At 42.3% G+C, this 12,252-nt stretch overlaps 1 protein-coding gene across 1 annotated transcript in view; it reads left to right on the forward strand.

Annotated features, from left to right (window-relative positions):
- Positions 1 to 12,252, forward strand: part of LOC117259899 (protein kinase C-binding protein NELL1-like) — a 465,849-nt gene that overhangs the window by 200,312 nt on the left and 253,285 nt on the right. Inside the window, exon 12 of the mRNA XM_033631687.2 lies at positions 6,254 to 6,382. Within this exon, the coding sequence (XP_033487578.2) occupies positions 6,254 to 6,382 (129 nt within the window). The remainder of the gene's footprint in view (positions 1 to 6,253; positions 6,383 to 12,252) is intronic.

Consider the following 12,252-nt stretch of genomic DNA (forward strand, 5'->3'; position numbering starts at 1 on the left):
CCTTGAAACTGTGCTGATTATATAGATCCTCTCTGCTGCCAGGTTGAAGATGTGTTTGAAGACAATGATTTAAACAGTAACATCGTGACTTGTGTGGTGGTCAAAGGTCAAGGTCACTGTGACCCCGTCCATCGCATTCTCATGAAAGTAATATATCAAGATCACCTTGAGAGACTTTCTTCAAATTTAGCACAAATGTCCACTTGGACTCAAAGATGAACTGATAAGAATTTGGTGATCAAAGGTCAAGGTTACTGTGGCCTTGTCTGTCTCATTCTTATGAATGTGATATCTAAGAACACCTTGAAGGAATTTCTTCAAATTTGGTGCAAACGTCCACTTTGAATCAAAGATGAACTGATTCGTCAGAGTGCAAGGTCACCGTGACCTTGTGTTTGTCTCATTCTCGCGAATGCATAATCTCATGAAGGCCTTGATGGAATTTTCTCAAATTTGGCACAAACGTCTACTTAGATTAGAATTTGGTGGTCAAACCATAACTTTTTTTGGCCATAATTCAATGCCTAATATGCTAGTTAAGACACAATTTCACACAAATATCAAACAGGATAAAATGATGACATATTACATCGAGTAGGTGAAGTCCAACTTCATTGTGACATCATGTCTCACTGGTTTTTACTCAACACCATAACTCAGGAACAGAAGGGGAGAATGTTCAGATGCTGAATTTGTGACACTAATCATTGGTGTCCACCTTGAAACTGTATTGATTGTACTGATCGTCTGTGCTGCGGAGGTTAAGATGTGTTTGAGGCGTCCATGTTTTACAGACATGGATGTAAACTATAAGTGCAGCTAGACTGGTTTGCAGAGGCATACAACCATGAGGTGGTAATTCTAGTTTCTCCCTTCAGTGGTGTCGGAGCAGAACTGTACTTCATCATAAACACATATTAAACACATGGACATGCTCACATGTGTGTCGTTCCTTGTGTAATCAGTCCATTTACATGTATACAGCATTCGGTGGGGTGCTGCTGTACATGGTGGAGGAAACATAATGCAGACGCAGCTCTTTCTTCAGTAATGACTCCCCAGGCTCCCTGGCTCTCAGGGCTTTTATGTGCAGCCGGTCTGTCTTAAATTACAGGACATGATGGGCCACATCAGTTCATACTTACTGAGCAGGAGACAATCACCTCTCTGTCTGTCCCCCTCCTTATCTGTCAGACAGATTCTCAGTACATCTATCTGTAATGTGACATCTCTGTCTATGTGCAGGATCTCAGCGTGGTTTGGTCCAGTAGACAAAAGGTTAGTACTGCGGCAGGCAGTGACGGGTTAAAGTTCCCATTCATTCACCACGACAAAGGTTTTTAATCTCAGTAGCAGTACCATGTGTTCCAAAAGATACAATTGTTCACTGTTGGGAGGCCAGTGAGGGATTCTGACCTTGTCACTGCACTAATGACTCCCCCACTGTTAACTTCGATTCAAGAAATCATTTAACCCCTGCGACCTTGAAACATGGCCCTGAAAAGTATGTAGCTTGGCTTTATTTTGAAGGACAGCAACTGCATTCATCTTAGATTCATAAGTTATAATGGATACACACGGTGCACACAGTCAATGAAAGAAAGCTCTCAAACCACTGCTGCAACACAATCTACTCCTCCACTGTTGATCCATCTGTTCAATAAGTTCCATACTGTAGTTTCTCCACATCAGAACAAAATACTCCCTTGACACTCGCTCATACAGCCAACCCAGCCAGAAGTGGCCTATAAAGTGTTCCATTTGTGAAGAGATAATTGAACGTTTTGCTCTCTAACTTCTGTGTTGGAGGTGCAGCATCCTTAAGGTGGTGGCCTCATTGTATCAGTGACCCAGAGTCAGCATCTTGTGGTGTACGCAAAGGCCGTCCTTTCAACTGTTTTGTAAAACATGGCAATGAAGGTCCCATATGTTAGCTGGCTGAAGTGGAGACTCTTTCAATAAGTCAGTTAGTGTTGCAGTCATTTTTCATATATGATTCTCACCTTTGGTTAATCTAGCTGACAGCTGAAGTAGCAGTAGTTTCTCTTACCTGTAGTGCTATTCATCGGTGTAGAGTGTTGGAGATATCGGTTGTAGAGATGTCTGCCCTCTCTTAAATATAATAGACTAGATTAGATGGCATTGGCCTTGTGGTGCTCAAAGTGCCAAAAAATATATATTTAGAAAAACTCAACAGCACTGTTTCTTTCCAGAAATCATGACCCAGTTACTCAAGATAATCCACAGACCTTGTTGTGAGCAGTTTCATGGAGGACTATTTTCTTTCTATTAAAGCAGCTGTGCGGAACTTTACATTTTCGTTGATTATAGTGCCCCCTTTGGTCGAAGTGGTATGACACCCACAGCTTGGTGTCGGAAAATCTCAACTGCAGCCGGCAATTACCGCATGCATTTGTTTTGGAGAGCGAGAGGAAAATCATAAATGTTCTGGTGTAGCTCTGAATTTCTTATAAACTCAGGACAACTGCCTGCTGTATATTTGTGTTCATGGTCACAGTCACAGATAATTTTGTGGCGTTTGTTGTAACGTTACTAGACAAAAGCGGTTCACATCAGCTAACGTTACATTTAGCTTGATTATTACTTCCATGTCGTCATATATTGAAGTGAAACAACGTCTAACAAGTTGCGGTATATTCTCTAAATAAAAACAAAACTTACATACCTGTCGATTAGGAAAAGGGCCAACTTGGGATCAGTTTTAAAACCTTTCAAATCTCTCAGCTCTCTCCACTTGGTGAATGCCTGACCGAGGTTTACACTCGTTTCGGCTCGAGCCCTATCCAGGGCTCAACAATAACGACTGCCCGATTGCCCGGGGCAAGTAAAACTCAAGGTCGGGCATGTAAACTAACCAATCGGGCAAATTGCTAAAAATAGTAAAAGTTAATAACTAATTGATAAAATAAATGTATTTTAAAACGTGCTCTTCTGCTTTGATGCAGCGGTCTCTCTGCCTGAAGTCACAGGCACAGCTGTGTAACAATGTCCTGCCCACAGCCCCCATTGACATTATTTTGCGTGACGGACGCTTCATATAATAACATAACAATATACTATTTATGGTGTTATGTCATCGTGTCATTTCTGTCTCTACATGGTCACGTGTTAACAATTCTCCTATGCTCTCTGTATCACGCACAGCAGTTCCGCCACACACACAGGTGAGCATGCTAGAGCGGCTCAGGCCGCATTTTCCTGACCAAACCTGACCCCGAGCCCGGTGCAGTTTGTCAGCTGACAAAGTTATTGTTATGGACAGTGTGTAAATAACCAGCAACAAACGCACAGACAAACAGCTGCTCGCACAGCAGCGTAGCACGGCACTCGTGCTGAGCTTGTGTTGCGTTCAGGCGTTGTCACGTAAATAACAACTTCCAACACTTAAATAGGTCATAGCACAAAACAGCAGCATGTCAAGTGACTTTTTACTTTTATTATATTCAATAAAATTGTATGTTCCTAAATCTTGAGACTCCTCATATGTAAGCTAGACAGACATTTCACCTGCTCATTACTGTGCACACATGTACTGTATGTACTTAGTCCTAAAGAGACCTTCTGGTGCCAGTAGATACACAGAAACATCCCAGCAGGCTGTGCTTTGCAAGCATACAAAAAAGTTTCACGCATGTGAAAATTATTTTTCATGCGTGTGCTTCACCTCCGCTGCTACAACTCCATCCTAGGGGAAACACTGCTGTGTGCGTTTTGTGCAACAGGTGGATGTGGTAGTCTACTGGTAGAGTAGAGAGAGAGCTAAGTAGCGTTGAAGTAGAGCAGAGCAGGGCAGAGAGATGGAAGCAAAATATATTAAACCTGGTGTTAATACAGCAGAACTGGAGAGAGGGGTGAAAAATAAATAGAGGTGGGCATGGCTCAAGTAGGGCGCAAAATTATAGACGGAGAACGATTGAGAAATTTTTCACTTTAAGCCCTGACACTGTCATTTTTGTGTAGGAATTAAGCTACAATACATGACATATGTTGTTTTAATTAATAAATACAGTGTGAATAAAGATTACATAACATAAAAATAACTGCAGTCTTTGTTAATTGATAGCCACTTAAATTAAACAGTTTTTATAGGGCAAGTAAAAACTGACTTCGGGCAAGTAGCTCTCTGACCAACTTGCCCGACCGGGCAAGTGAAAAAAAACCTTAGCGTTGAACCCTGCCTATCACTGTCCTGTTTAGCCTTCTTCTGTTCTTCTGTTCTTTTTCTTTTAGATGGTGCTCCTTCTTTATCCGCCATGACATTGAAAGTACAACCAAGTCCTTATAAGGCCCGTTTCCACTGAAGAAGTTCCTGGTACTATTTGGGGGACAGGAACTACTACAGGAACGTCCTCTCGCTCGGCCATTTTGACCAGGGCGACGTAGGGACGTAGTTAGCTGTTAGCCGTTAGCGGTGTCTGTATTAATAACTCAATAAACGGTCAGTGGAAAAAATATTTTTTCCAGCGGATGTCTTATTTACAATATGATTGAGCTAACTGGAGTAGTTTCATGTCGTATCCGACAACGGGAGGCTTTTAACAGATGACGTCCTGATGTTAGCTTTGCTGCTGCTGTTAGCTGTCCCTGTCAGCTGCAGCCACTACTGATGCTTTCTAGACATTGTGATTTCCCAAAACTGAATAAATACCACACATAGCAACACAAAACTGCTTTGCTAGCTCAATCATGTTGTAACTAAGATATCCGCTGGAAAAAATATTTTTTTCACGGACCGTATATTGAGTTAATGAGTTAATACAGACACCGCTAACGGCTGACAGCTAACGGTTAGCCCAGCTAATCTACGATAACCATAGTAATTACAAAACGTCACATCCCGCCTTAAGTATATCCAATCAGCACCAAGTAATCCCCAAGCCCCAGCCAGGAGTTTCTCGGGGCCGTTCTGAGTACCTACTCCGAGACAGGGACTTGTTTAGCCCCTGTAAAAGTTCCGTAAATCTGTCCTTCGGGGGTGGTTCCTGCGGTGGAGACACGCACCAACGGTCCCGGCCCCGTAAAATTACCCCGAAGTTCCTGCGGTGGAAACGGGCCTATAGATACATCTGGTAAAACTGTTACGTGTTCAGCAATGCCTGTTGTGTACCGCTTACTCGAAGAACACTCTCTGTAAACATGGCTCTTCTTCTTCTCTCGATTTATTGGCGGATCGCAAACAACTTTCAGGTGCATACCACCACATCCCTACTACATGTCATTTAGCCTGTTTCTTAAATCCTACTCATAAACACAGCTCCTTCTTCCTCTGTGGTTTAATGGCTGCGGGCCGCTGCAGGTGTGCAGACTTACTTCCGCCTCCGGGTGCCGTATTCTGGTTTGCTGACTTCGGCTGTGTCCGACCCAAGCCAGGCTACGCTAAATAGCCATATAGAGAAAGGCTTTTTCGTCGCTGTTGGGTTCAAATAAATATGTGGATCTTCAAGGGGGGGTGATACGAACTAGAGGCAGTTTTATAAATGGTAAAAAGTTCCGCAAAAGTTTGGCACCTGCCAACCGTATCACCATGCAAAAGAAAGTGTGTGTTTACTCATGTCATGAGTGTCTTGTGCTTTTGACAGCACAAGATATAAACATTTATAGTGTCCTCCTCAGCTGAGCTGTAATGTTAGCACAATATTTCCTTATAGGTATGTGCCATATCATCTCGTTCACGATAATGCGGGTATGATTTTTAATATTTAATATACAAGGTGTGTGAATTATATTGATTCATAATTTCTGGACTGAGACATTACTGTTGAGTCTTTCTAAATGTATTTTATGGGGGCTTTGAGCCCTACAAGCCAAGTGCCGTCTAGATCCATTATATTACTATCTATATTATAACAGCTAACACCTAAATGATCAAGCTTTAGAAATACCACCACAGATAAGAGGAAAAATATGTATTTTTGATTTGGGGGTGAACTTCCTTTAGAACCAGCACATGAACACAAAACACAAAATCCTCTGAGCTTTTCCTACATGAGCAGCATGTCTTATGTGTGTATGCTTTTCTTTGCATTGTTTGTGTGGGCGCATGCTGTCATGAAAGACAAACCTTTATTATTGCACCAAATTTACTGCAGTCATAAACTTTAGACATCAAGCTCTGTGTCATCCACAGTATTGTGGGCGACAGGAACAAGGCTGCTTGTTTGTGCTTTTGTCCGCTTTTATCTCTGTGTACAGTCCAAAGTAAATCGAGGCCTCCTTTGTCTTTCTCTTTCAGGTTACGACTTCTGCGCAGAGGGACTCATTTGTGGAGAAAACTCTGAGTGTAAAAACCGGAATACTAAAGCAGAGTGTGAATGCAAGAGCGGCTATGCCTCCATCCACGGGGATTCTACTTACTGTGAAGGTAGGACTGCAGGCTGAGTCGGGGCTCATGTGACTGACTCATAAAAGCTATTAACTCAGGGTTTTAAAAGCAGTATGGCTGGCAGTGTGTCAGCGTTTAATTCATCCTTCTCTTCTAGAAACGTTTGTGCTGGCTGTGAGCCACAGACTGAGGTTTCTGATGAGCTGATATTAACACGCTGAGTGTATGACATGATGATCGCTCACTTTAAGGGGAACAAGGTCTGGTCTGAGAAAGCTCTGTGGTCAGTTGTGAAGGGAGCGGAACCTTTGGCAGGATCTGTTAAACAGTGATGTATTTGATCAGCCTGCTGTGTGAACATTTTATCCATATTCATGGTGAGGTTCAGTTTGGGCAACTTAATTAAAGGAATACTTCACACCTAAAATGATCATTAGTTACTCACCCTGTGTTACCTTGTGTCCATGAAGAAGACTTAATTTTTCTTTCATGCCTCCATGGTAAACAGAATTCAAAAACGGATAATTCTTGATGAATCAATGTCCAGGAGTTCTGCTGTCACTCACCAACGCTTGTCACTTCCTGGCCAATGAGTGAGCTGGGAGGCATGATTTCAATCTGAAGACTCAAAAAACAGCATGCACATCCGTAAATCAGTGGTGCTGGACAGAAGAACAAATATGAAAATACAAAAACAGGTCCGCACACCAGAAATGACACCTTTTGGAAATCTTAATTGTATCACCACATGAGACGTTTTGGGCACCAGCCTCCATCAGACATGAACAAGATAAGGAAACGAACCTCTTTATATACACAACCAATGGTGGTCGCCCAACAGATTGTGTGATAACTATAACGACACTGAGTACAACACACTGCAAAATCACTGCAAAATTACACCACAGGAATACATTTACAAAAAATACATTTACAAAAAAGGCCGGCAGTGCCTAGAGTATAACCTTGAATATCACATGAGTGAAACATCAGGCAAAAATGAAGTCATAATGACATGCAAATTCAAGGTGGCATTGTAGGCTGCCATTCACCTCAAGAATTTTCTCAGTTTTTGGATTCTCCATTCACCATGGAGGCATATGAGAAAAACAAAATTTCCTTCATGAAATCAATGTAACACATCATAAGTGATTGATATTCAAATGATCTTTTTGGGATTGAAGTATTCCTTTAAACAGTTTCATCACAGAACCCAAGAACCTTTGGTTCAAGGACCTTTGCATGCTGAGTCCATTAATGGAATTTTACTTTACTGTTGGTCATTTCCAAAGGATACCATCGAGTTTTAAATGGATTTCCAGATCATTTATTTCATCTAATACTAGCTGGGAAATGAAAATGCAATGCAAAGCTTTTTGTGGTGATCAGGCAGGATAAGCTCTAGCTGTACCTGTGAAGGCTGAATCCATTTATTTTAAGTTGCTTTGGAGAAATACAGTAAACGTGGTGTAATGTAATCGATACCTCAGAGGTAGGTAATGAAAAGAAACCCATTAGAGAACTGTGTCGGAAAATAAAACCCAGAAGACCAACAATAAGCAAACATGGGCACTGTCAAGTGATAATATGAATTTGGTAATTTCTTGCATTAAGGATGTTCCTGTTTGGCATCGTCTTCAGTTCTATAAATAGGAGCATCTCAATGTACTACAGAATGCTCAGTCCCATGCCTGCAACTGCATAACGTCTAATGATAACTAAGGATAACACCAACTTAATGTCCCCGGAGTGGAATTGCCTGTTTGAGGTCTCCAGGCGGACTTTTGTAACATCCCAAAAATTAATTTAAACCAAGGTGCTGTTTGCAAGGTATGAAGTCAGTTTGAAAACTCATGGCATTCTTTTAGAAAATGGACCCTTGACATTTGTATTCAGTGGGCTGGTGCAGGCATGGTCTGTTTAGCTTGTTGTAAAACTTCTGATAAGATTTTAACTTCACTTGCAGTGGAAAAGATCTGGCTATATTTTAGTTTTCAGAGTTGAGAGTACAGGTTTTACCCATCATCCATCCCAAGCTGCATACTTTGAGTTTATTTTAATCCTTACCTGTTGTTTTCACTAGCATTTGCCTCACTTGTCCTGGAAAACATATCATCTGAGCTTTGAGGCATCATTTCACAAATTTTCAGGCGATCCCCGGCCTCTGTGAAAAAGTCACTGAGAGTGCGAGGGTGCTTCCAGTTTTCTGATTGTTGGAGTTGGCTGGGTGAAAGCCCCAGTCGGTGCATGCTGGAGGCCCAGAGTGCTTGTGATGGAGCTAATGGCCTTATTTGATTAAGAGGCTTGGGAGCGTCAGCCGGCGGATTGAAGGATTTGCTCGATGCTCGGTGCAGTTGTCTTTGGGTCGGAGCCACGGCAGACTGAATTCACTAAATGGGGGCCGCAAGCCCTCCAGTCTTTCTGCCTCTGTTTGATCTGCATGGTAAAGAGGTTTACCCAGAGCTCCACTCCAATCCACAACAGTCCCACACCGTATGAGTGAGGGCTGAGAAACGCTGATTGTCAGATCAGCTATGTAAATCGGGGAGCTACGGCTCTATTGGCTGTGGCGGCATTATCCGTGTTTGGGGGTTGCTCCCTAAAGGCAGCTCAAACTTCTATTGTGACTGGATTAGCTGGAATCCTGCTGTACAGTATGGTGATATTTGACAGGGCTTCACTCTCACCTCTAACATAAATTGGCTTAGGATAACATGTCTTACACAGCACACTCAAGTAATCACAGATTCCTTTTTGTTGTTGTTTTATTTGAGTTATAAACAAAGCCCGGCAGTGTGATGGGGTGTCACTGATATCCTAATAGGTGTTTCACCAAGCAAATTAATTTCTCCTCTTGTAGCCGACTTTATAAACCGGAGATTGTGTCCAGCCGTGGCTCTAAGCTGTCATTAAATGTGACCAATATACCCTCATAAATGTTTTAATGTGCAGGTGAATGACTAAAGATGAGATTATTTATTTGTAATCAGAGGGCTGTTTGAGGAGGGACCAGGGGGTTTGAACAGAGCCCAGCTTGAGCCTTCTGTCCTGCATTCAGTCACCTTGTGGGGCCACAGTTATACTCTCCCTCACCACAGATGAATACCTTATCATTCCGAGTGGGGTACTTGGCTGGAGTATTGTCCTCCAGTGTGTCAAAACCTTGGTGGATCATGAGATACCCCAACTGTTGTGAAAAGTTTCACTGATATTTTTATTTCCTTTAAATCACATTTAAGACTTAACGTTGGAGTGTTGTTTTAACTTTTAACATCACAAATCTCACCCTCAGACTAGTGTGAAATTCCTCAAAGCCTAATTTTACTCCTAGTTTTCACTCTCTTTGTCCACACTTCATGTCTTAGCCGAACATGTCATGGATTTATATTGCTTGCATTTCTGTTTGTGATGAAGAGGTTCTGAGTTCTGGCACCACATTTCCCATCGCTCTATGGATAATGCAGACAGTAAGTGTAAGGGCCGGGACATGTGCAGCATCTTTTAGCGCCTGGAAAATGAGTTCAGGTGCTGTGCGCTACTCTTGTGCCTACTCTGTGTGAACTTTCAAGGGTGCGGAGGCAGGTTGCATCTGATGTTGCTAAGCGACCATGACCAGCCACGTATCATAGCCTACTTCGCAGAAACCCTGAGTGCAGAGCTGATCTTTTTCCGAAGGTGTTTTTTTAAAGGTTGTATTTAACTGTTATCTGTGGGACATATGTAGAGCTCTGGGTAGCCCTGTACTAAAATGATCAACTTCACATTTTTTTGTTCACACCTGCTGTATTTCCTCTTTAGAGTCCTCAGTTAATGAATACTGAAACTAAAACTCTTGTAGCAAGTAAAGGTACAAACTGGTCATGTCTATGTTCATAAACAACCTATTATATCACTTTGTTTCTCTTCTAGGGCGTCATAATATTCCAGGGCAAATAGAAAAGAAGTGTTTTCAATAATTAAAGCAAATACATTATCCGGGTTGTGTTTTACCCTATCCTATGGTTTCTATTTTCTTTCCTCCTTTTACTTCGTTTCTTTTTGAAGTTGTTTCTGGGAATTCCTCAAGTAGGTGGGAAGGATTTTCAGCAGAAAATATTTTACTATGTACATGAAATAAAAAAATTAGAGACCATAACAAAAGATGAACAGAGCCTGCGGGAATAAACGAGTCCAACTTCTACCTAGACAGTGTTATTATCTTTATCATTGTCTTATTGTTTTATAGTTTAATCATTTTCCCAAGTCTTTTTCAAACTGTCCTTCATCCATCTGTATCCTGTATTTAAGATTCTCCATCACTTGAATATTGGTTGTGATGGTCTCCATATTTACCATACACTGATATTAATGGAGGAGAGGAAAGACAGATGCTGGCTGTGATTGGTTGTTCCTCATCACATGACATATGGTGCACGTTGCCACCTTCTAATTGTTGTTGTTTATCTCAGCTTGCAGCGGTAGCACCATGAAAACAGGCACTCAGGAAAGCTTGCATGCCCTAACAGTATTGCTCTTGCTATTGAGCTGGCCTTCCATGTAGTCTGAGTGGGCGGAAGTTCGCTGCATAGATCAGCCTCTCATTGGGCGGAACGAGCCACCCGCTGAAGTCCCGCCCTACCACCTCCAGTTGTGTAGCAGTTTTCAACCGTTTTCAACACGTCCTTTACTAACTTTTGCGGTGTTTGATCTTGCGGGGATGCAGCCATTTTTCTGCCATGGTTCGCGTCCTGTAGGCGATATTTTTGTGGGCGTGTTACACCAAAACCTGTTTCCCCCCAGCAATATTTTTGCAAGCGCACCGTTGCTGTGGCACCGCCCAGAACGATTGTGATTGGTTAAAAGAAATACAAGCAGCCAGGGCGTTTTTTTCTCCAATCTCAAAGTGAGAGTCGGCCCAGCCAGACCTTTCTTTTCTTGAGAAAGGTCTGCTGAGCGAGACTACCTTCCATGTGACCACATTAAAAACAATAAATTTTAGGATGCAAAAAAAGTGGCACATGTACAGGTCAACAAGTGAGCTGCAGGCGTCACCTGAAACCATTTTTGTTAGTGAATCTGCACAATAGAAAGTCATACTGAAATAGCTACAGGCAGTTTCTGTTTGCACCACTGATGTACAAACAATCAGCTGAATTACTTTTTTTTTTTCCAAAACTTTTGACTGAAGACTTGGACATTTATGCACAACTCAGGAAATTACTCAGAAGAGTAAACTGAGCTGATTCCAGCAGTATTTCTGTTTGTTCCAATTTGACTGATTTATGACACTGAGAAGAGGAAGGGCTGTGATTTTTGATGAAAAATGCTTTTCTCTGCTAGAAGTCAGTGAAGCTGCAGCATATCGTATCTGCCTGCTACAGCACGTATGACGCATGTCTGATTGCTACACCCAGCGAGGGAATGTGATGAATGTGTTAATATACCATCTGCATAATCTCAGAAAGCAGGAATGTGCCTGCATGTGCAGAATATGCGCACAAGTAGCAACACAAACATAGGCACACACTAATGATGGTTTGCTTCTTGCTGGCCTGCCCACCCAAGGCCTGTGTTTTTATTCACTCCACTGAAGGTGTATTATTGCGTATGGGCTGACATCTTTCTAGATGGTCTTAAGAGATGAGCCCATTGGAGGCGGTGCTCTGCAAGCTGCATGTTCAGGCAGCTGTTTCTCCTCTCTCTTTCCTGGGAAATACTTTCTAGTCCTGGAGGAAGCCTGGGAGAAGGCAGTGGCTGATATTGATTGGTCTTGTCAACACTCAGCAATTCAAAGGCTCCAACAGGGCTTACTGCTGGCCTGCTGGCTCTGCCTCAGCAACAGCATGCTCACATGAAGGCCAAGTGGACTTTGCGTGAAACTACTGCACTGAAGGCCATCAACATTTTCATGTGTTCCCCACATTTACTGT

Source organism: Epinephelus lanceolatus, chromosome 2 (assembly GCF_041903045.1).
Source record: "Epinephelus lanceolatus isolate andai-2023 chromosome 2, ASM4190304v1, whole genome shotgun sequence".
Classification (NCBI taxonomy): Eukaryota; Metazoa; Chordata; class Actinopteri; order Perciformes; family Serranidae; genus Epinephelus; species Epinephelus lanceolatus.